The sequence below is a fragment of the Entelurus aequoreus genome, linkage group LG04 (genome assembly GCF_033978785.1).
Source record: "Entelurus aequoreus isolate RoL-2023_Sb linkage group LG04, RoL_Eaeq_v1.1, whole genome shotgun sequence".
Taxonomy (NCBI): domain Eukaryota; kingdom Metazoa; phylum Chordata; class Actinopteri; order Syngnathiformes; family Syngnathidae; genus Entelurus; species Entelurus aequoreus.
In genome coordinates, this window is record NC_084734.1 from 74,638,323 (window position 1) to 74,664,447 (window position 26,125).

Consider the following 26,125-nt stretch of genomic DNA (forward strand, 5'->3'; position numbering starts at 1 on the left):
GTGTTTTCTCTGGCTGTGGTTCACCACGCTTCTAAATAGAGGGTCACACAAAGGTTTGGAAATGGGCTTACATAAAAAGACTTAAGTTTTGGGATCATTTCTTTAATGTTGAGAACCAACGCATAGATGGAGATCAAGTCACACGGTGGAAAGGTTTCTTGAGGCACTGTCAGGCTTTAGGAGAAACATCTTAATTACCCTCCAGCTGTTGGATAATCCAACTTTAAAGTGTATTTTCTCCGGCTGTGGTTCACCACGCTTCTTAGCAAAAGTTTTAAATACTAAATAAGACTGCACTAGTTCAGTCTGTAGGGAGTTGGTGTTCAAACTGAGGCTTGCAGGTTAAAGAGTTATTATGGAATTTGGAAGCCCAACTTCTTAGGGGCAACCCGTACAAAACTTTGTTCTGCAGTGTCCTCCTCTCTTTGTGTAATTTGAATAACAGTCTACTTTATGGAGCTATTAAAAATGTCATTTCATGTCAAAGAGTGGCAAAACTCCAAGAAGGACTAGTTTTCTTATTCCCAGTACTTTTATAGGTAACGACCGATTCATGTAAAATAAAACAAAGCCATATTTCAAAACTTTTTTTTTTTTTATGTTTTAGATGGAAACTGTAGCCGCCATTTTGATGTGCAGTGATGTTTTCAAATGACCGTAAGTCTTGAACTATAAAAAATATTTCAATGGTTGGAATCTGCGCTTTTGCATGATATACTACCGTAATTTCCGGACTATAAGCCGCACCTGACTATAAGCCGCACCAGCTAAATTTAGGGGAAAATACAGATTGCTCCATATATAAGCCGCACCTGACTATAAGCCGCAGGGTTTTGATGTGTAATTACCGTAGTATAAAGGGGTTCCTGCTACCACGGAGGGGATTGTTGGGACAGAGATGACTGTTTGGAAACCAAAGCGTCCAATTTATTAACTATAAATCTTTCAATCAAACTTTCACATCTTTGACATGGCGAACAGCATTCATGCAGAGTACAAATAATACAACGGTGCAAAGTAATACAAAGTGCTCGCATGTACGTTATCAAAATAACCAGCCTACCGGTATATGAAAAGTCAGTCTTTAATCATTGTGTCATCGTCTTCCTCCTGCGTACTAAAACCACCGAAATCCTCTTCGCCGGTGTCGGAGAAGAACAGGCCGTAAATAAGCCGCACCGTTGTATAAGCCGCAGGGACCAGAACGAGGGGAAAAAGTAGCGCCTTATAGTCCGGAAATTACGGTAGTTACTATGGTAATCTAAGTCAAAGCAGCTCAGACGAGGCACCAAGCAGTGTAGGTGGGGAGCGTTTCCACAGCGGCCAGCCTAAAAAGCCGGTGTCAGGGACGATGCGGAAGGAGATTTTTACAACAAAGTTCTAAAGCTTAGTGATATATCAGATGTATCAGATTTTAGGTGGGTTTATTTTTTTAACCTTCGTGTTCATATTTCACTGTTTGTTGCATTTTTTGTGTGTTTCGCTTGATTGTAAAATATGTCGATCGAGAGGGGGTGTGACGTTCATATGTTGTCAATATTCAGTGTTTTATCGTTCATAGTTAATATTGTAAATCCCACATACTTTATTTTCATGTACATTCTGGGTGTCTCATTCAGTAAAAAAACCTTTAAATTCCATTCCTTTTTTTTTAAGGCGGTCTGTCGTAACGTTTTTAGCATTCAATCAGACATTATTGTGAGTTTTTGTAATAGTGATCCTAAAAATCAGATATGCCGGCCGGCCCCCAGACACATTTTTTTTCTCTAAATTTGGCCCCCGAGTCAAAATAATTGCCCAGGCCTGCTCTAGATCAGTTTTCCATACCAACAAAGAAAAAAGTGTTCAAAAGTACAGTAAGGCTCCCCTTTTTAAAGTACACTACCGTTCAAAAGTTTGGGGTCACCCAAACAATTTTGTGGAATAGCCTTCATTTCTAAGAACAAGAATAGACTGTCGAGTTTCAGATGAAAGTTCTCTTTTTCTGGCCATTTTGAGCGTTTAATTGACCCCACAAATGTGATGCTCCACAAACTCAATGTGCTCAAAGGAAGGTCAGTTTTGTAGCTTCTGCAACGAGCTAAACTGTTTTCAGATGTGTGAACATGACTGCACAAGGGTTTTCTAATCATCAATTAGCCTTCTGAGCCAATGAGCAAACACATTGTACCATTAGAACACTGGAATGATAGTTGCTGTAAATGGGCCTCTATACACCTATGTAGATATTGCACCAAAAACCAGACATTTGCAGCTAGAATAGTCATTTACCACATTAGCAATGTATAGAGTGTATTTCTTTAAAGTTAAGACTAGTTTAAAGTTATCTTCATTGAAAAGTTCAGTGCTTTTCCTTCAAAAATAAGGACATTTCAATGTGACCCCAAACTTTTGAACGGTAGTGTATGTTAGCTTGATGCCAATTTACATTGGATTTGCCTTAAATATGCTAGAAATTAGCGTTAGTCATTACATGGCGCTTTCAACACCTCCAAATTTGGTAATGAAAACAACTGCCAAGGTGCATGTTACTATCAAACATCTAGTGTGTACTAAGTGCAATACTTACAGTCTATACACTTTGCATGGCTTAACAAAAGAAAAAAATCACAAGCACATTCAACTTAATGGAAAAGACTACTTCCTGGCTAACCCCGGATTTCTAATGAATCCGAAACGGCCGCGGGCCGGCTTCAAAGCGGGAGGGCTCCACCGTCTGCCGTCTGGCAATTTCCCACTGCCGCTCGGTCGTGCAGTGAAACAGCGTGGACTTTTACAAGACCCTGCGAACTGTGCTCCACTCCGTCAACCATGTTGTAGTTTTTATCAGATATAAGTTACAACAATACACTAGGGGCGATGTGGCCCAGATGTTGTGCCAGCAACATGTGGGTTCCAGGTTTGATTCCAGCTGTTGTGTCCTTGGGCAAGACATTTCCCCCACCTTGCTTGTAAGCATGTGAATTAATGTGATGTAGACGCAAAGTGGTAGCCACGCTTCCGTCGGTGTGGCTTCAAATGTAGCTTACTACCTTCAATGTGTGAATGTGGAGTGAATGAATGATGGGTTCTCAGTCCTCTCTGAAACAGTCTGGAAAAACGCAATATAAATCTAATATATTATTATTATTTTGTATTGGAAATTGCAACAGCGGACGATAGAGAAAAATAAGGAACTTTGTTGACTCCAACTTTGGACTAAAACTGGATAAAAATGCTGGCTTCGCGCAAAGCTATTGGGCTGAACCTCTACCATATATGGAGATATCCGCTGACGTCACTAAGGCAAAATACGTCACTAAAGTCTCAAATTCCAAACGGCTCGTTAGAAGCAAGTCTGGAAGAAGGCAAGCTTGTTCTATAAATATCTCCACCATGCCTCACTGTCTTATAGGTTAGGTAGGTGTGGTTACGCCTACTATTCCTTTTGGGGCATAGTCCGTCAACAAGTGATCTCCAGGCATTTCTGTCTTGGGCCGTTCTCTTCAGTTGGGTCCAGGTCATTTTCATGATGTCTGCCTCAGGTCTTTGCGGCAGGTCTTTCTGGGACGGTCCCTTTTCCGCTTGCTCTGCGGGTTCCATATTAACACTGTCTTATGGGGACCCCAAATACACCAAAACAGGTATCAACATACCTGCCAACCCTCCCGATTTTTCCAGGAGACTCCCGAATTTCAGTGCCGCTCCCAAAAATCTCCCGGGGCAACCATTCTCCCGAATTTCTACCGATTTTCGCCCGGACAACAATATTAAGGGCGTGCCGTGATGGCACTGCCTTTAGCGTCCTCTACAACCTGTCGACGCGTCCGCTTTTTCACCATACAATCAGCGTGCCGGCCCAGTCACATGTTGTATGCGGCTTCTGCATACACACAAAAATGACTGCAAGACATACTTGATCAACATACCGAGGGTAGCTGTATAAACAACTTTAACACTGTTACAAATATGCACCACACTGTGAACCCACACCAAACAAGAATGACAAACACATTTCGGGAGAACATCCGCACCGTAACACAACATAAACACAACAGAACAAATCCCCAGACTCCCTTGCATCTCTAACTCTTCCGGGCTACAATATACACCCCTGCCCCCCCAACCCCGCCCCCCATGCCTCAAACCCCCAATCTCCCGAATTCGAAGGTTGGCAAGTATGGGTATCAACAGTTAAAGGCCTACTGAAACCCACTACTACCGACCACGCAGTCTGATAGTTTATATATCAATGATGAAATCTTAACATTGAAACACATGCCAATACGGCCGGGTTAACTTATAAAGTGCAATTTTAAAATTCCCGCCACACTTCCGGTTGAAAAACTCCTTTGGATATGATTTATGCGCGTGACGTCACAAAATCCACAGAAGTGGTTGGACCCCGTCGAACCCGATACAGAAACCTCTTGTTTTCTTCGACAAAATTCCACAGTATACTGGACATCTGTGTTGGTGAATCTTTTGCAATTTATTTAATGAACAATGGAGGCTGCAAAGAAGAACGTTGTAGGTGGGATCGATCGGTGTCTTAGCGGCTAAGTACAATACTTACAGCAACACAACAAGGACTACTTACTACGCCTAGCCGATGCTTGCCGCCAAACCCACGGGTGAAGTCCTTCGTCGCGCCGTCGTTCGCTGGAATGCAGGTGAGCACGGCTGTTGATGGGAAGATGAGGGCTGGCTGGCGTAGGTGGAGCGCTAATGTTTTTATCATAGTTCTGTGAGGTCCAGTTGCTAAGTTGCTAAATTAGCCTTAGCGTCGTTAGCAACAGCATTGTTAAGCCTTACCAGGCTGAGAATTTTTAACCGTGTAGTTACATGTACATGGTTTAATAGTATTGTTGATCTTCTGTCTATCCTTCCAGTCAGGGGTTTATTTATTTAGTTTCTATCTTCATTTGAGAACGATGCTATCACGTTAGCTCAGTTGCTAAGTGTGTCACCGATGTATTGTCGGGGAGATAAAAGTCACTTTAAATGTCCATTTCGCGTTCTCGACTCTCATTTTCAAGAGGATATAGTATCCGAAGTGGTTTAAAATACAAATCCGTGATCCACAATAGAAAAAGGAGAGAGTGTGGAATCCAATGAGCCAGCTTGTACCTAAGTTACGGTCAGAGCGAAAAAAGATACGTCCATCACTGCCTCTCTAGTCCTTCACTGTAACGTTCCTCATCTACGAATCTTTCATCCTCGCTCAAATTAATGGGGTAATCGTCGCTTTGTCGCTCCGAATCTCTCGCTCCATTGTAAACAAAGGGGAATTGTGAGGAATACTAGCTCCTGTGACGTCACGCTACTTCCGGTACAGGCAAGGCTTTTTTTATCAGCGAGCAAAAGTTGCGAACTTTATCGTCGATTTTCTCTACTAAATCCTTTCAGCAAAAATATGGCAATATCGCGAAATGATCAAGTATGACACACAGAATGGATCTGCTATTCCCGTTTAAATTTAAAAAATTCATTTCAGTAGTCCTTTAAGGAAACTTGGTTTTGCATAATAGGACCCCTTTAGATTAGATTAGTTTATTTCAAAGGGGACAATGCAATTTCATAAAACACATGACTACACATGGTTAAAAAGGCCAGAATCAGCCAGAAGGCTAGTTTTCATCTGTAGTCCCCTGGCCATGATGTCAAAAAGGCAGTAAAATTACAACTTGAAAGACAAAGAGAGAGAAAAAGAAAAAAAAGCCCACAATACATATACGATATGATAAAAAATAAAATACAAAATCACATTTATTTTAGCATCAAAACAGGCTCATCTTTTAGTGCTTGCAGCTGTAGGTGTTGTTGATAAGCCACATTTTCAATTTGTTTGTGAAGGCCTTGTAAGTTGTGACCAGTTTAACCACCTCAGGTGCTGAGTTCCACACATTTGCGCTCCTTACTGACCAGGCCGACTTACTGAAAGTGCTCCTGCGCAGAGGAATAAAGCAGTCACCTCTGACAGAGCCTCGAGTGACACGCTCACGGCTGTTTCTTTGGCTGATGAACTCTGCCAGAGGATCTGGAGCCAAGTCATGCAGTACTTTACAGGTCACTTTTAAGTCTGCAAATGTGTGAAGGCTGTCCCAGTTTAAAATACTGTATTTTGTTTTTAGAATGGCACAGTGATGCTAGTGCCTAGTTTTTTTTTTTAAATCCATAACCTTAATTGCTTGTTTGTACAAGATTTCCAATGTTTTTTTTTTTATTCTGACCAGCCTGAGACCAGCTGGTAAGGCAATAGTTGAAGTGGCTGAAAATCATTGAATACAAATACAATTTTGCAGCTTCAGTTGACATTTCATTTCGAATTGCACGAAAATTTGCGAGATTAAACTTGATTATTTTACATGATATGCCAATATGGGCTTTAAAGGAAAGCTCTGAATCTATTATTAACCCAAGATATTTATATTGGCTGACAGTTTGTATTTTTTCTCCATTAATATGTATGTCGGGGTCAGATGATACTTTTTTTGTTTTAGTTACATACATGCCTACAGTTTTAGAAAGGTTTGCACTAGAGATGTCCGATAATATAGGCCTGCCGATATTATCGGCCGATAAATGCGTTAAAATGTAATATCGGAAATTATCGGTGTCGTTTTTTTTATTATCGGTATCGTTTTTTTTGTTTGTTTTTTTATTTTTATTAAATCAACATAAAAAACACAAGATACACTTACAATTAGTGCACCAACCCAAAAAACCTCCCTCCCCCATTTAAACTCATTCACACTCATTCACACAAAAGGGTTGTTTCTTTCTGTTATTAATATTCTGGTTCCTACATTATATCTCAATATATATCAATACAGTCTGCAAGGAATACAGTCCGTAAGCACACATGATTGTGCGTGCTGCTGGTCCACTAATAGTACTAACCTTTAACAGTTAATTTGACTAATTTTCATTAATTACTAATTTCTATGTAACTGTTTTTATATTGTTTTACTTTCTTTTTTATTCAAGACATTTTTTTTAATTTATTTATCTTATTTTATTTTATTAATTAAAAAAAAAAAGTACCTTATCTTCACCATACCTGGTTGTCCAAATTAGGCATAATAATGTGTTAATTCCACGACTGTATATATCGGTTGATATCGGTATCGGTAATTAAAGAGTTGGACAACATCGGAATATTGGATATCGGCAAAAAGCCATTATCGGACATCCCTAGTTTGCACTGCTGCAACCAAGTTGTAACATAGGACATTGCTTTAAGTTAAAGTACCAATGATAGTCACACACACACTAGGTGTGGTGAAATTACCCTTTACATTTGACCCATCCCCTTGTTCACCCCTGGGAGGTGAGGGGAGCAGTGAGCAGCAGCGCTGGCCACGCCCGGGAATCATTTGGTGATTCAACCCCCAATTCCAACCCTCGATGCTGAGTGCCAAGCAGGGAGGTAATGGGTCCCTTTTTTTTTTTTCTTTTTTTTTTTTTTCTTTTTTTTTTTAAATAATGTCCTACCCAGCTTCTCAGGCAAATCATATAGTAGATGTAGATGCCCATATTGGCTGTTCAGATTTACTTTACAAAAGAGAAGTGTAGGATACTTCTCTTGTTGCCTTATTTGTATTTTGACTTTATTAAATGTATTGATATTATCATTTGGTGCAGCCGGGCCGGAGAAGGAGGGGATAGAAAGAGAAAAAAAGGAAGACAGAGGGGGGAATTGTGGGGACAAGAGGGGGATTAGACAGAGAGACAAAAACAACAACAGCAAACACAACAACAACAACAACAACAGAGCAACATCAGCAAATACGACATGTACAAATATGATGGTAAAAGTAATAGCAAATAAGCAGTTAGCGAAAATAAAAAATAATACAGAAATGACAATGAGCATTATTACACTAAAAATGGAGTAACATGAATACCAATAGAAATAGTGCTATTGATAATAAACAATACCAATACTTTACCTTTATTATCAACAATACAATTGTTCAAATGCAACAATACATATACGTAATGATAACTTGAGATACGAAAGAATGCAGAAAAATGGAGGGGAAGAAAGAGAAGCAACCTACATTAACCTTGTAGATTGTTATAGTAACAATAGGATAAGCTTTGTCAGTGTGCCATGTGTTATACCCAGTTTACCCTAGGGCAACAACGTTAATATATGTTTGATGAAACGTGATTATGTGCATGAGTGTATGTGTGCATATGTACTTGTATATGTACAGTATGTGTATATGTGTGTTTGTACAGTGAATGTATATGTACAGTATGTGTATATGTGTGCTTGTACAGTGAATGTATATGTACAGTATGTGTATACAGTATGTGTATTGTACAGTGAATGTATATGTACAGTATGTGTATATGTGTGTTTGTACAGTGAATGTATATGTACAGTATATGTATGTGTGTGTACAGCGAATGTATATGTACAGCATATGTATGTATGTGTTTGTACAGTGAATGTATATGTACAGTATGTGTATGTGTGTGTTTGTACAGTGAGTGTATATGTACAGTATGTGTATATGTATGTTTTTACAGTGAATGTATAGGTACAGTATGTGTATACAGTATGTTTGTATAATGAGCCTGCGTGTGGATGTACGAACTTTGAGTGTGTAAATATGTACTCTATTTGTATATGTATGTGGGAGCGTACGTACCTATGTATGTCTGTATGTATGTATGTGAGTATATGTGAATTTGCATGTACAATACATTTGACTCCCAGTGTGTGTGGGAGCCAGAGTACGGCCCCAGCCTCCCCGAGAGCCCATCCCACAAACAGTAGGTGTGGTGCCCAGGGAACCAGGGACCACCGCCCCCACGCAGCCAAGCCGGACAGCGACAGGAACCCCAGAGCCTGGCCCACCGCGCCGCCCACAAGGGCCAGCAGCAGGCCGCAGACAGACGCACCCGGCAGAGGACAAGGCACGAGAAAAGCAGGGGGCAGCCAGACCCCGAGCCAGCGAGAGACCACACCCCACACGGACAGAAAGGCGGGACGCCCCGCCCGAGGGGCCCGGAGACCCCCCGCAACCGGACGGGAAGACCGCCCCCGCCCCACCGGCAACCGGGCATCGAACCTGGAACTCTCAAGTTGCTGGCACGGCCACTTTACCAACCGAGCTATGCTGCCTGGCGTCTTCCATTTCCAGATCAACACCGTATGAAAAAAATAGTCAACACCAGAAGGAGATAACGTCCGCACACTGCAAAAAGTCAGTGTTCAAAAACAAGAAAAAAAAATACAAAAATGAGGGTTTTTTTTTTTTTAACTAAGCAAAATTATCTGCCAATAGAACAAGAAAATTTGGCTTGTCAAGACTTTCCAAAACAAGTAAAATTAGCTAACTTCAATGAACCCAAAAATACCTTCAAATAAGTATATTCTCACTAAGTGCACTTTTCTTGGTATAAAAAAAAAGAGACCTTTTTGCTCAATATGTTGAAAAATATTCTTAAATTGAGTAAATTCTAGTGCCATTATCTTGACATAATGATATGCGCTCGGCATTACATTTCTTGAAACCAGCAAACTTATACTAAAAACTAATTTATTGTTCTTAATGGAAAGGCAACAAGGCAACCGCTTGTTACTCTCTGGGTCTCCTAGCCGCTCAGGCAAATCATATTGTCTGAAAATGCATTTTTCCATCGATAACATGACATCATCGCGCCAAGTGCGTGCTCTTTCAGTCAATTAGTGCTCATATATACAACCCGGCCCCCGGCCAAAAATGTTTTAATTGTAATTTTGAAGAATTTATCTGAATGTGCATGAACTATTTCTGTTCAAAATTGTTCTAAAATGTCACATGTTAAATGTTTAAATATTAACTGTCAGTTTACTGTACTGTGCCAACTGTACTACTTTATGAGTACGTATTTTCTTCTGTTTCATTGAAAATAAAACAGCAAAGTCCATTTGGCTGTCATCCGTTTTAATTATGAGACACAATTGTGTCAAAGTCATGATTTTTTTTTTCATGCTTGAAATAAGAATTTATTACTTTAAAAAAGTAGTTTTATACTTGTGATTGTTGATGACACAGCTTTGCAACAGTTGATATTCTAGTTTCAAGCATGTTTTACTCAATATAGGTCATAAATACTCAGCAACAAGCTGTAATATCTTACTGAGATCATTTAGGACCAAAACCCTTAAAACAAGTAACACACTCTATCATAGAATCTGCTTAGTGAGAAGAATTATCTTATCAGACAGAAAATAAGCAAATATCACCCTTATTTGAGATATTTCATCTTACTTAGATTTAATTTTTTGCAGTGCAGGAACCTACCACATAACGAAGGACGTACACTATTTGATTTCCTATTATGCAGCTCATTTTTATTTGACAGTTTTTGAAATATCTTGTGTGACATCATGCACAAAAGTGCACTTCATTTGATTTTAACTATTGTAGTTGTTTTGCTATGTCATCTTAGTGACATCATGCACAAAAGGGCACTAATAGCTTGTTTTAAAATGTCTCTGACAATATTGCACTTTCTGTTTTGGAAATGATATGAATTTTTGTGCCACTGCTTAATAACTGTTTAATAAATACACTTTTGGTCAATTGACTTACCGTATTTTCCGGACAATAAGTCGCAGTTTTTTTCATAGTTTGGCCGGGGGTGTGACTTATACTCAGGAGCGACTTATGTGTGAAATTATTGACACATTACCGTAAAATATCAAATAATATTATTTAGCTCATTCACGTAAGAGACTAGACGTATAAGATTTCATGGGATTTAGCGATTAGGAGTGACAGATTGTTTGGTAAACGTATAGCATGTTCTATATGTTATAGTTATTTGAATGACTCTTACCATAATATGTTACGTTAACATACCAGGCACCTTCTCAGTTGGTTATTTATGCCTCATATAACGTACACTTATTCAGCCTGTTGTTCACTATTCTTTATTTATTTTAAATTGCCTTTCAAATGTCTATTCTTGGTGTTAGGTTTTATCAAATAAATTTCCCCAAAAAATGCGACTTATACTCCAGTGCGACTTATATATGTTTTTTTCCTTCTTTATCATGCATTTTCGGCCGGTGCCACTTATACTCCGGAACGACTTATAGTCCGAAAAATACGGTACTTGTGATTTGAAAGTTTCAAATGAGCATATATTGATGCAGTATGAACAAGAATGTTTTAATGTAGACACATAGAATCATCACACTGGTGTGATTACATGCATCAAGTGTTCATTCAAGGCTAAGGCAAAATATCGAGAGATATATATCGTGTATCGTGACACGGCCCAAAAATATCGAGATATTAATAAAAGGCCATATTACCCAGCCCTACTCTTATAAAAAGTGTTGCTGGTGATTTTAGCAACGGAACTTTTTTTTTTTTTTTTTTTTAACAGCCATCGCTCACCTGATGAACGGCCTCACCGAGATGCGCACACGATCCATCACCTCAAGGCTTCTAAAGTAAGGTCTTCTCCTCCCTCAACGCCTCGTTCCTCCTGCTTTCACTTTCTCTCACTGTATGTTTCTAACCTTCCTGTACTTCTCGCCTCCGCCCTTTTGCTCATCTGTCATCGCAGATCCATTTCTCTCTACCTTATTATCGTTTTTTTCCCCCCACTCGGGGCCACTTGCTCCACCGAGTTTGCCGTCTCTTCATCGTCATTCCTGCGTGGGCCAGCCCGTTTTGACCCAGCCTCTCCCGACATGTTTGTGTATATTAGAGCGTGTGCAGCTGGGAGCAGCCATTAGTGGCGGCGTCTTCTTTCCTTTCTTCGGCGTCCTGCTCGGCTGGTGTGCTGGCGTGACTCTGTCAAGGGCGGCGGTGTGTGTGTGTGTGTGTGTGTGTGTGTGTGTGTGTGTGTGTGTGTGTGTGTGTGTGTGTGTGTGTGTGTGTGTGTGTGTGTGTGTGTGTGTGTGTGTGTGTGTGTGTGTGTGTGTGTGGAGAGCAGGGAGCTGAGGGGAAATGTTAGCACACATTCCTCGGGAAGAGGGGGTTCTCGCTACAAAGAGAGCGGAGTGGAATTTCTGAAGCGATCTGGTTCGCATTGCCTCTCGGTAGAATTATTAGACATGGTTTCCTCGGTCTGGATTGATTGGAATCATACGCCGACCCGGCTCTGCCTGTGTCCCTGTGGACGTAATGGGATACAGTCCAGGGGGCTGTTCAAAGGCAACGTTTTGTCTAAACACGCAGAAAGCAAGAAAAAGAAGTCATTCAGCGTGGATGTTTTGTTGGGTAGACGTTCCGCGGTGATTATCGCAATCGGCCTGATCACCGGCCTTTTGGGAAAAGATGTGCATGTAAGACTAATTCATTTAAGGCACACTCGTGTTTTAGTGTTTCCTCCGTTTATTTTCAGTGCAGCAGATCTGTGTATTCCACATGAAGACTACCTTAAAGTCCAAGTCCTCAACTCATTCAGGACATTTCTCTCCGTACATTTCTTAGTCTTTTTTGCCACTTGTGCCAGCTTTTTTTTGAAACATGTTGCAGGCATCAAATTCCAAATAAGCTAATATTTACAAAAAATAACAAAGGTTTCCAGTTCGAACATTAAGTATCTTGTCTTTGCAGTCTATTCAATTGAATATAGGTTGAAAAGGATTTGTATTCTGTTTTTATTTACCTTTTACACAACGTGCCAACTTCACCGGTTTTGAGTTTTGTACATATCTGCTAATTGTTTGAAAACATAGTAAAACGCCACAGGCAGGAGTATGACAACATCAATGTGCAGTAAATGATTATGTGGCATGCAGAAAACCTCATTTAAATAATGCGGCCTGCACCACTTTTTAATTATACACGCAGTCTTAGTAGATCACGCGCAACACACCCACTAATAGGACACGCACTTTTATAGTTTGCACACATTGTTTAGTGCATAGTATTTGCATCTTTGTAGATCAGACCCTTAGTATACTTCACGGTCGAACTCCACCCGACTAATGTTTTGGGAATTTAAATTGCTTTTCCACACACTGGGCAGGACATCTAAGCCGGTTTTTTGAAGTGTATGTGAGACTTGGACCCACAGATCCATCAAGCAGGACCGGCATACTAACATTGCAACTATGTCCAAACCACAATTGGTTGGCAAGGTCTTTGTCTGGGTAACGGTGAAGTCGCACAGGGCGGTCTGAAGTCGTTAGAAGAAAAACAATCGTAGAGTGTTTGGCTCTGTGCTGTTATGACATAAAGGAATAAGGATGCAATGTGGAATTGTGCAGAAAAACGCCTCTCAAGTAGTACAAAAACATTTCATAGTCGATTGTAGAATGACAACAAATGTAGGGCTGTGAATCTTTGGGTGTCCCACGATTCGATTCAATATCGATTCTTGGGGTCACGATTCGATTCCAAATCGATTTTTTTTTTTCAATTCAACATGATTCTCGATTCAAAAACGATATTTTCTTGATTCAAAACGATTCTCTATTCATTCAATACATAGGATTTCAGCAGGATCTACCCCAGTCTGCTGACATGCAAGCAGAGTAGAAGATTTTTGTAAAAAGCTTTTATAATTGTAAAGGACAATGTTTTATCAACTGATTGCAATAATGTAAATTTGTTTTAACTATTAAATGAACCAAAAATATGACTTATTTTATCTTTGTGAAAATATTGGACACAGTGTGTTGTCAAGCTTATGAGATGCGATGCAAGTGTAAGCCACTGGGACACTATTGTTCTTTTTTGTTTTTTTATAAATGTCTAATAATAATGTCAATGAGGGATTTTTAATCACTGCTATGTTGAAATTGTAACTAGTATTGATACTGTTGTTGATAATATTAATTTTTGTTTCACTACTTTTGGTTTGTTCTGCATGTTTGTGTCTCCTCTCAATTGCTCTGTTTACTGCAGTTGTGAGTGTTGCTGGGTCGGGTTTGGTTTTGGAATTGGATTGCATTGTTATGGTATTGTTTTGTTGGATTGATTAATTCAAAAAAATATATATATATTAATAAATAAATAAATAAATAAATAAATACAAATTTAAAATGAGAATTGATTCTGAATCGCACAACGTGAGAATCGCGATTTGAATTCGAATCGATTTTTTCCCACACCTCTAAACAAATGTGTTATTTTTTTGCACACTTTTTAAAATAACGAAATGGCTATGACGGTTTAACACTGGAACATATGTTTTTCTAACTCCATCCTTTCCAATGTCGAAAGTTGTGAAAAAAAAAATCAGAAGTTGACCGTCACTCCAAAGTGTGTTCAACCTCAGAAGTTCCAACACCTCCTTTTTTAATATCAATCAATCAATCAATGTTTATTTATATAGCCCTAAATCACAAGTGTCTCAAAGGGCTGTACAAGCCACAACGACATCCTCGGTACAGATCCCACATACGGGCAAGGAAAAACTCACCCCAGTGGGACGTCGGTGAATGACTATGAGAAACCTTGGAGAGGACCGCATATGTGGGTAACCCCCCCCCTCTAGGGGAGACCGAAAGCAACGGATGTCGAGTGGGTCTGACATAACATTGTGAAAGTCCAGTCCACAGTGGATCCAACACATCAGCGGGAGTCCAGTCCACAGCGGGGCCAACAGGAAACCATCCCGAGCGGAGACGGGTCAGCAGCGCAGAGATGTCCCCAACCGATGCACAGGCTAGTGGTCCACCCGGGGTCCCGGCTCTGGACAGCCAGCACTTCATCCATGGCCACCGGACCTATGCAACTCCCCCTCGCAAGGGACAGGGGAGAAGAGGAGAGAAGAAAAGAAACGGCAGATCAACTGGTCTAAAAAAGGGGGGGTCTATTTAAAGGCTAGATTATACAAATGAGTTTTAAGATGGGACTTAAATGCTTCTACTGAGGTAGCATCTCTAACTGTTACCGGGAGGGCATTCCAGAGTACTGGAGCCCGAATAGAAAACGCTCTATAGCCCGCAGACTTTTTTTGGCTCTGGGAATCACTAATAAGCCGGAGTTCTTTGAACGCAGATTTCTTGTCGGGACATATGGTACAATACAATCGGCGAGATAGGCTGGAGCTAAACCGTGTAATATTTTATACGTAAGTAGTAAAACCTTAAAGTCGCATCTTAAGTGCACAGGAAGCCAGTGCAAGTGAGCCAGTATAGGCGTAATATGATCAAACTTTCTTGTTTTTGTCAAAAGCCTTGCAGCCGCATTTTGTACCAACTGTAATCTTTTAATGCTAGACATAGGGAGGCCCGAAAATAATACGTTACAGTAATCGAGACGAGACGTAACGAACGCATGAATAATGATCTCAGCATCGCTAGTGGACAAGATGGAACGAATTTTAGCGATATTACGGAGATGAAAGAAGGCCGTTTTAGTAACACTCTTAATGTGTGACTCAAACGAGAGAGTTGGGTCGAAGATAATACCCAGATTCTTTACCGAGTCTCCTTGTTTAATTGTTTGGTTGTCAAATGTTAAGGTGGTATTATTAAATAGATGTTGGTGTCTAGCAGGACCGATAATCAGCATTTCCGTTTTCTTAGCGTTGAGTTGCAAAAAGTTAGCGGACATCCATTGTTTAATTTCATTAAGACACGCCTCCAGCTGACTACAGTCCGGCGTGTTGGTCAGCTTTAGGGGCATGTAGAGTTGAGTGTCATCAGCATAACAGTGAAAGCTAACACCGTACTTGCGTATGATGTCACCCAGCGGCAGCATGTAAATACTAAAGAGTGCAGGGCCAAGAACCGAACCCTGGGGAACTCCGCACGTTACCTTGACATAGTCCGAGGTCACATTGTTATGGGAGACGCACTGCATCCTGTCAGTAAGATAAGAGTTAAACCAAGACAAGGCTAAGTCTGACATACCAATACGTGTTTTGATACGCTCTAATAAAATATTATGATCGACGGTATCGAAAGCGGCGCTAAGATCAAGAAGCAGCAACATAGATGACGCATCAGAATCCATCGTTAGCAATAGATCATTAGTCATTTTTGCGAGGGCTGTCTCCGTAGAGTGATTTGCCCTGAAACCGGATTGAAAAGGTTCACAGAGATTGTTAGTCACTAAGTGTTCATTTAGCTGCTGTGCAACAGTTTTTTCGAGAATTTTGGAAATAAACGGAAGGTGGGAGACCGGTCGGTAGTTTACCATGAGGTCAGGATCGAGGTTAGGTCTTTTGAGCAGAGGATGAATAACCGCTTTTTTGAATGCTAGGGGAACAGTGCCGGAGGAAAGTGATAAGTTTATAATATTTAACACTGATGGACCTAATAATACAAACAGTTCCTTGATAAGTTTCCCAGGAAGTGGGTCAAGTAAACATGTTGTTTGTTTTATCCCACTTACACGCTGTAATAATTCCTCTAATGTTATTTCATCAAAAATAGAGAGACTATTTTGGAGGGCAGTGTCCGTCGTATATACAGTCGTATTTGTGTTAATAGAGCCCAGTTGTAGCTGGGATGCGTTGTCCTTAATCTCCTTTCTAATGAGTTCAATTTTCTTATTAAAGAAATTCATAAAATCATCTGCCGAGTGGGTGGAGCTACTGGGAGGAGTCCCTTGTTGGGTTAGCGATGCTACTGTACTAAACAGAAATTTAGTATCGTTTTTGTTGAGGCGGATGAGATTTGAGTAGTATTTAGCTTTAGCTAAGGTAAGCATGCGTTTATAAGTTATTAAACTATCACTCCATGCTTGATGGAAAACCTCAAGTTTAGTCGCGCGCCATTTGCGTTCCAGTTTTCTACATGATAATTTATGAGCTCTAATTTCTTCTGTAAACCATGGGGTGCGCCTTTTAGGGGCCCTTTTTTGCTTTAGCGGTGCTATACTATCAATAATTTCGCGCAAGGCATCGTCAAAGTTGTTAGTGAGTTTATCAATAGAGCCGACATAATTTGGGAATGGTGCTATTACCGAAGGCAGTAGGTCAGCAAGAGTCATCGTTGTGGCAGCATTAATGTTGCGGCCGCTATAGCAGTTATTATTATTATTAGCTTGTTGACAAAGAGTCAAAACTTCAAATTTTATAAGGTAATGATCGGACATTACTTTAGTATATGGAAGTATCATAACTTTGGAGGTGGTGACACCCCTGACAAGCACTAGATCTATTGTATTACCGTTGCGATGCGTGGGTTCATGTATTATTTGTGTAAGACCACAGCTATCAATTATGGTTTGGAGCGCCACGCACTGAGGGTCCGATGGGGTATTCATATGGATATTAAAGTCCCCCATTATGATTATATTGTCGGCGTGCGTCACTAGATCAGCAACGAACTCTGAGAATTCACTGATAAAGTCCGAATAGGGCCCAGGGGGGCGGTAGATAACAGCCAGGTCGAGAGGTAGCGGTGTGACAGACCTCATAGTAAGCACCTCAAACGATTTATATTTATTATTTAGGTTAGGGGTAAGGTTGAAATTTTCATTGTATATTAGTGCGACACCCCCTCCCCTTTTAAGAGGGCGGGCAACATGCGCATTTGTATAGTTAGGAGGAGATGCCTCATTGAGCGCAAAAAATTCGTCCGGTTTGAGCCAGGTTTCGCTAAGACCAATGACGTTAAGATTGTTGTCTCTAATGACCTCATTAACCAATAACGCCTTGGGAGACAATGATCTTATGTTTAAAAAGCCCATATTATAGGTATTGGGCTGTTTTGACGAGTTTTTGTTAAGATTATCCGTAGTGGCAATATTAACAATGTTGCGTTTATTATGCGTAGTGCACTTTAAATAGTTCCGACCATATCTAGGAATTGATATGACGGGAATTTTCCGATTGTTTGCTTGGTGCTGCAATAGACTGGACATATCATAATTTGCCACCTCAGTAGAATGCATGTCCACCTCTGACACAGACACAACAGAAAAAACATTATGTGAATTGTGTATTATTCTAAGAGAATTGCTATGCGTACATGGATTATCCAGCCTGGCGCTGGCTAGTTCTAGCTTAACTGACTCCTCACCCGGACTAACAGACATTGTAATTGCCTGTGACCGGGCTTGCTCTAGTGTAGTCAGTCAAGTGAGACTTAAATAGTAGTCTATGTTTCTAGACAGGATGATGGCGCCTTCCTGGTTAGGGTGAAGGCCGTCTCTCATCAGCAAGCCTGGTTTGCCCCAGAAAGAGGGCCAGTTATCAATAAACGTTAGTCCCTGCGTCCTACAGTAGCTAGCCAACCACTTGTTAAGCGAGACTAATCTGCTATATCTCTCATCATTGCCTCTCGCAGGCAGGGGGCCAGAGACAATTACTCGATGCCTGGACATCTTTCTGGCGAGATCACAATACCTTGGCAACAAGACCGTTCTTGACGTGAGAAGCCCAGGACAAAATTGCTTTTTCTTCACTCCGAGCATGTCTGGTTTTCATCACATTTAAATGTAATACATAATACATGATGTTATCCCGTTTAAAACCACACTCATCAGTGTTCACACGGCACCGGGAGCCAAATCCAACAAACAGCGGATGTTGCCTTTTCACTTCATTGTTTCCATGTAAGGACAATGCACCAGCACCTAATGCACGCTTCATGAATATCTCCTGTGGGATCTTACATTGTTATGAGGTGTGACAGCAACTATTCCCTCTTCCTATTGTTATCAACAACATGATGCATTCAGGTCAGGTTATAACATTAGAATATCTGCAATCCTTCAAAAAGTGTGCGGTACACACTAGGGTTGTACGGTATACCGTATTAGTATAGTACCGCGATACTAATGAATCATATTCGGTACTATACCGCCTCTAAAAAGTACCGGTCCCCCACTCTACCGCCCCCCACCACCTGTCGTCGTCATGTCGTGTCATTGCTGGTTTACGAGCAGACGAGCATGTTCGGCGGCACACAATTACAGAGTACTTACAAGCAGACACAGTGTGTAGATAGAAAATGGAGAACAGATGCATTTTGGCCTAAAATCTAACGATAAAGGTGAAGTTATAACACTGAAACGCCCTCGAAAGAGGTGCTTTAAGACATGGCTAGCTAGCTCGCGGCTAACGTCCGTAGGCAGTGTTTTAGCTACCGTATTTCCTTGAATAGCCGCAGGGGCGCTAATTAATTTAAAACCTCCTGTCACTCCGGCGCTTACCAGAAGCCTGCGGGATGGCCAAGCATGCGCTAATTATTTTAAAACCTCTTCTCACTCCGGCGCTTACTTTATCACGAAAAGCACAATTGATAAAAAAAAAAAGCGTTATTATTGTCTTACCTTTAGGTATAAATGAGTCCATGCCAGCTCCTTTTGAAGAAAAGCATCGATATAGAAGTCTTCCTTATCTTTCTTCAGTTTTAAAAGTCTCTCTGTCTCGATGGAGATCTTCCTTTTACGTATTACCTCCTGTTTCGATTGAAAGTCCAGTTCAGAAAACTGTTTTATTTTAGATATGTAATCCTCCATGTTAAAAGTCCAAGCAAACAATGGCTGCACACTCTTGCTGCCGGTTGTCTTCTTCTGAAGCACTCTTCTGCAGTACCAGCAGTCGCAAGAAGGATCACTAGCGCCCTCTACCACCAGGAGGCGAGAGTCATTTAATGACTCATATTTGACCCGGCGGAAGTGCCAAGCATGCGCTAATTATTTTGCGAAACGAGTTTGACCCGGCTGTAATTCGAGGCATGCGAATACCATATTCCCGGCGCCAATTCAAGGAAATATGGTACTTCTAAATCACTAATCATCGCCTCCATGGCGACAAATAAAGTACGTTTCTTACAAGTATCATCCCTGCAGGACGAGGAATAGCTAAAAATGCTTCACTACACACCGTAGCTCACCGGCATCACCACGTTCCTGAATGTAAACAAATGCCAATGGTGGATCTACACCTGTAGCCCTACATCTACACTGTAATGATACTAAGTACAGGAGCGTATCTAGTCGATGCTACTATGATTACATCAATATTTTTTAGCATCACAAAATCTTCTTTTGGTTTTTTTTTTATTTATATTATGTTTATAAACTCAGGAAATATGTCCCTGGACACATGAGGACTTTGAATATGACCAATGTATGATCCTGCAACGCCTTGGTATCGGATTAATACCCAAATTTGTGGTATCAGCCAAAACTAATGTAAAGTATCAAACAACAGAAGAATAAGTGATTATTACATTTTGAGACACTCGTGATTTAGGGCTATATAAGTAAACATTGATTGATTGATTTATTTAACAGAAGTGTAGATATAGAACATGTTAAAAGAGAAAGTAACCAGATATTGACAGTAAATAAAACATTTTTTACAGCTTGTCCCTCATAATCTTGACAAAATAATAGAATGATAAATGACACGATATGTTACTGCATATGTCAGCAGACTAACAGGGAGCCTTTGTTTGTTTACTTACTACTAAAAGACAAGTTGCCTAGTATGTTCACTATTTTATTTAAGGACAAACTTGCAATAAGAAACATATATTTAATGTACCCTAAAATTTTCTGTAAAAATAAAGCCAATAATGTAAATTTTTGTGGTCCCATTTATTTAGAAAAGTATCGAAAAATATCTAAAAGTATCAAAATAATTTTGGTACCGGTACCAAAATATGGATATCAGGACAACACTACCGTATTTTTCGGACTATAAGTCGCAGTTTTTTTTATAGTTTGGCCGGGGGTGCGACTTACACTACCGTTCAAAAGTTTGGGGTCACCCAAACAATTTTGTGGAATAGCCTTCATTTCTAAGAACAAGAAAAGACTGTCGAGTTTCAGATGAAAGTTCTCTTTTTCTGGCCATTTTGAGCGTTTAACTGACCCCACAAATGTGATGCTCCAGAAACTCAATCTGCTCAAAGGAAGGTCAGTTTTGTAGCTTCTGTAACGAGCTAAACTGTTTTCAGATGTGTGAACATGATTGCACAAGGGTTTTCTAATCATCAATTAGCCTTCTGAGCCAATGAGCAAACACATTGTACCATTAGAACACTGGAGTGATAGTTGCTGGAAATGGGCCTCTATACACCTATGTAGATATTGCACCAAAAACCAGACATTTGCAGCTAGAATAGTCATTTACCACATTAGCAATGTATAGAGTGTATTTCTTTAAAGTTAAGACTAGTTTAAAGTTATCTTCATTGAAAAGTACAGTGCTTTTCCTTCAAAAATAAGGACATTTCAATGCGACCCCAAACTTTTGAACGATAGTGTATACTCAGGAGCGACTTATGTGTGAAATTATTAACACATTACCGTAAAATATCAAATGATATTATTTAGCTCATTCACTTAAGAGACTAGACGTATAAGATTTCATGGGATTTAGCGATTAGGAGTGACAGATTGTTTGGTAAACGTATAGCACAGGGGTAGGGAACCTATGGCTCTAGAGCCAGATGTGGCTCTTTTGATGACTGCATCTGGCTCTCAGATAAATCTTAGCTGACATTGCTTAACACCATAAGTAATTAATAATTCCGCTGGTAACCCCAGTGTTAAAAATAACATTCAAATTATAACCATTCTCATACATTTTAATCCATCCATCCGTTTTCTATCGCACCTGTTCAAGAAGTTGAATTAATGGTAAGAAGTATTTTATTTATTATTGGTTAGCTTCAGAATAACCATGTTATTAAAAAGAACAAGAGACTTATTATATTCTAAAAATGTTGGTCTTACTTAAAAATTCACGCAATTAGTTGTTTTCAGTGTTAAAAAATGTTATATGGCTCTCACGGAAATACATTTTAAAATATTTGGCTTTCATGGCTCTCTCAGCCAAAAAGGTTCCTGACCCCTGGTATAGCATGTTCTATATGTTATAGTTATTTGAATGACTCTTACCATAATATGTTACGTTAACATACCGGGCACGTTCTCAGTTGGTTATTTATGCGTCATATAACGTACACTTATTCAGCCTGTTGTTCACTATTCTTTCTTTATTTTAAATTGCCTTTCAAATGTCTATTCTTGGTGTTGGGTTTTATCAAATAAATTTCCCCCAAAAATGCGATTTATACTCCAGTGCGACTTATATATGTTTTTTTCCTTCTTTATTATGCATTTTCGGCCGGTGCGACTTATACTCCGGAGCGACTTATACTCCGAAAAATACGGTATGTTCACTATTTTATTTAAGGACAAAATGGCAATAAGAGACATATGTTTAATGTACCCTAAGATTTTTTTTGTTAAAATAAAGCCAATAATGTAATTTTTTGTGGTCCCCTTTATTTAGAAAAGTATCGAAAAATACCTAAAAGTATCAAAATAATTTTGGTACCGGTACCAAAATATGGGCATTGGGACAACACTAGTACACAGTAACATATGAATGATTGCATGTGAGATCCAGTCTGCTTCTGTTTGGTTCCGACCTTGTAGCGCTTAGTCGCCGGGTCTCTAAGCAGATGGGTGAAAACAAGACAGGAATTATAGTCAGCCTCTTGTTAAGACAATAAAAGCTGCAGAACGCAATCAAGATGTAGCAGGAGATGAACATGAAACAGTAATTTGGGTGTGCTGCCATGCTCGATAATTACTTTATTTAAGTGGCTTCGTAGAATCCATTGGAAATATCCGCTGTAGTCATTGTCAAGTTTAGTGCAGTGTCACGCCGGGAAGTAAGAAGCCCCGCACAAACACAGTGTGTATGATTCATACTTCCATGAGCTAACATAGAATGACTTTAATTGGATGTTTATGAGTCTTCTATTCCAGACTGACCTGCTTTTTGACAACACTTTCATTACAGATTAGGGGTTAGCTTGACATAGTGAGTCAGTAACTGTGTGGACTGGTATAATAATACTCCCCCTGCAAACACTCGCGCATCTGCGAGCAGTTAAATTGATTCGTTCATACCTCCAGCCATCTGGCCCCCTCGTGTCTTTACTCCGAATTAGGAATCTACATTGGATATTTTCCATTGTGGGGAGTCTTTTTTTTTTTTTTACAAGGACATTAGAAGCTTTGTTACTTTTTTTCCCCCCCCTCACTCTTTCGTTCGACATTTCTCAGGAAAAATAAGCCACTGGAGATCTATTCCGTCTCGACTGGGAATAACATATCGCAACAAGGTTTACTTAGACAAGGAATAGAACATTCTGGTTAACTGATGTTCGAGGTGGTAACGACCGGGCACGATTACGGTGACAAAAGGGGTGGGAAGTTTCTAGGATCTTGCCACGGCACATCCAATTTTAAAAATGCAGCCGCTGCGAGCTGAATTGGTTTAAACCAGTTGTTTAAACAAATACTAGCCATTTTTTATTTTGTTGGCACCAATGTTCCCTCTAATTTGTCATGTGTGTGAGCAAACGCAAAAACTCCCTGAGCATTCAGTGGAGCCCATGTGAGCAACATCAGACGTGCACACTGTGGCTACACCAGCAGCACACCTGTCCCAAACCTGATTAAATAACAAGTTCAATCTCCATCCATCCATCCATTTTCTAGCGCTTGTCCCTTTCGGGGTCGCTGGAGCCTATCTCAGCTGCGTTCGGGCGGAAGGCGGGGTACACCCTGGACAAGTCCTCACAGATAGACAGACAACATTCTCTTAATATAATCAATTGACAGCAGTCATTTCCATGAGGTTATTTTCTAATATTAAGTGTTTAGGCCCACTTACAATGACAATAACAAAATATATTGTTTTTCATGAACTGTGTACTTGTATTGTTTGTCTGGGTGGAGGTCCTGCTTTGGAAATAATTTGTACCCCTTTCAGACATTGCATTTAGTTTCCATTAAAACATTCACATGTTGCACAATGAGATGTAAGCAGGGGATCATGTGTACATTCCTGCAACTTCCTGTTTGTAAAAAATAGATTTGTATTACTATTTATTTAATATACTAACAGCATTTCATGATTAATATTTATAAATTAAGATTCCTAATAAATGACACTAGAATAAGCACACATTTGATTGGTAAATCATAGTGTAACGACCTGGAATTACACTTTATGTGTAGTGTTGGAGTTGTCCGACTTTTTGTGTGGCTGTAAACGCATCACTAGCTAAGTGCCATATGTGCATGTGTTGGCGCAAGTGAGAAAGAGCGAGCGGCTGCTGTTGATATAACAAAGTTGCTTTTGGTCTGGTTTGTACTGCAGAAAATGACCAGTTTTGCTAGATATCATTTTTCTTGCTAATGTTTTGGTGATGTGTTTATGGCCGACAATAAAGAGTTTTGCTCAGTAAAGTGATCGATAGAATTCATGTCCTCAAAGTGTCTCGACAGACGTTACAATATTTGAACAATGTTGACGAAAACTGTTTTCTCCGTCGTGTCCGTGTGTCGAAAATTGTTATGCGCTTATTTTTTTATTTGATTTTGTGCGTGGCATAGATTTGCCGTGCGCAGAGGACGCTGGAGCAGTGCGCAATTGCACAGGCGCGCACCTTAGAGGGAACATTGGTTGGCACGCTCGGACCGGATGTGACGTGTCGCGCTTTTATTTTGTAGCCGGAAGTGTGTGTGTGTGTGTTAGAGAAGGTGCCTTGACAAGAAGCCAGTTTGTTGACGGGAGACATGACGGTTGTCAATAATGAACGTGCCTCTTGATCATACTTGCCAACCCTCCCGAATTTTCCGGGAGACTCCCGAATTTCAGTGCCTCTCCGGAAAATCTCCCGGGACAACCATTCTCCCGAATTTCTCTCGATTTCCAGCCAGACAACAGGCAAGCCCCCTACAGGTCCATGCAGACCCGAGTGAGGACAGCCTGTCGTCACGTCCGCTTTTTCTCCATATAAACAGCGTGCCGGCCCAGTCACGTTATAACATCTACGGCTTTTGGAGAGTGCACAACTGCGCACACAACAAGAAGGAGACGAAGCAGAAGAACGAAGAAGAGACAGTCACGGAGACCGGAGAATAGAACAAGGATGGACAATTCAACCCTAAACTCACTCCTCTCCTGCAAATTAAATTTCACAGATGTTGCCCATACCTATGCTCCTTCAAAGGCTGTGCTACTGGCTGCAAAGCATCGCACTTTTAAATACAACAATGAGTAGAGGAGTGTTATGTGTGTGTGTATATGTGTAAATAAATGAACACTGAAATTCAAGTATTTATTGTATTTATATATATATATATATATAATAAAATTTAAAAAAAATATATATATATATATAAATATATATATATTCATTTTATTATATATATATATAAATATATATATTCATTTTATTATATATATATATATATATATATATATATATATATATATATATATATATATATATATATATATATATATATATATATATATATATATATATATAGCTAGAATTCACTGAAAGTCAAGTATTTATTTTATTTATATATATATATATATATATATATATATATATATATATATATATATATATATATATATATATATATATATATAAGAAATACTTGAATTTCAGTGAATTGTAGCTATACATATACTCCTCCCCCCTTAACCCGGCCCCGCCCCCTGACCTCGCCCTCCTCAACCAATCCCCCCCTCCAATCTCCCGAATTCGGAGGTCTCAAGGTTGGCAAGTATGGACTCTTGATCCCCTCGTTAAGGTCTGTCTTTTCTGCTGGGCTTCATCTAATTACAAATCCCCGGTTACACAAACAAGCTTATTTACTTTTTCAGATGACAGCACTGATCTTTTTTCAAATCTTTTTTGATGCAAACTACCTCTAGTTTATGCGACGTTAGACGGCGATGTGAAGGCCATCTTGCAGCACAGATGTTAATGTCCCACGTGCCTTGGCAGTCCATTTCCAAAAGTCATTGTTTAATTGATCTGTGGTGAACGCAGACAAACTCAGCCAGCATAGTTTGTTGTCCTCGGTTTGCTGTCCGTGTAGCATGCATGCTCGCGACGCCATCCTCACGTTCTTGTTTCGCTTTAAGATGCTATTCTAAACTTGAAGTGCATCACTGATATGAACGTTTGTCGCTGCAACACCAACTCATTACCTCAGTTTTTTCTTAAGTTCTGTCTAAGTTTGTTTAGAAGGGCGCAGAGCACATAACTATGTGTTGTTGTTTTTCATATAGGAGACATTAATTAATATATTTTCTATATGAAAAAATAAATGCCATTAAAAAAAACACAGTTTTTGATTTTATTTACATTTTTATAGGTTTTTTTCCAGTAGCTATAAGTTATAAAATAATATTGCTGAATAGACAATGCCTG

The 26,125-nt window shown here is 39.8% G+C and overlaps 2 protein-coding genes across 3 annotated transcripts in view; one reads left to right on the forward strand and one right to left on the reverse strand.

The window, feature by feature from the left end:
• The window catches only part of LOC133649014 (synaptopodin), a 56,010-nt gene extending 44,237 nt beyond the window's left edge, over positions 1-11,773 (reverse strand). Inside the window, exon 1 of the mRNA XM_062045677.1 lies at positions 11,391-11,773. The gene's annotated coding sequence lies outside the window, so the exon portion shown is untranslated. The remainder of the gene's footprint in view (positions 1-11,390) is intronic.
• Positions 1-26,125, forward strand: part of gpx3 (glutathione peroxidase 3) — a 201,658-nt gene that overhangs the window by 30,228 nt on the left and 145,305 nt on the right. For both annotated transcript variants that reach the window (XM_062045681.1, XM_062045682.1), the window contains exon 3: positions 11,380-11,446. In XM_062045681.1, coding sequence (XP_061901665.1) covers positions 11,394-11,446 — 53 coding nt within the window. In that variant the 5' untranslated portion in view covers positions 11,380-11,393. The remainder of the gene's footprint in view (positions 1-11,379; positions 11,447-26,125) is intronic.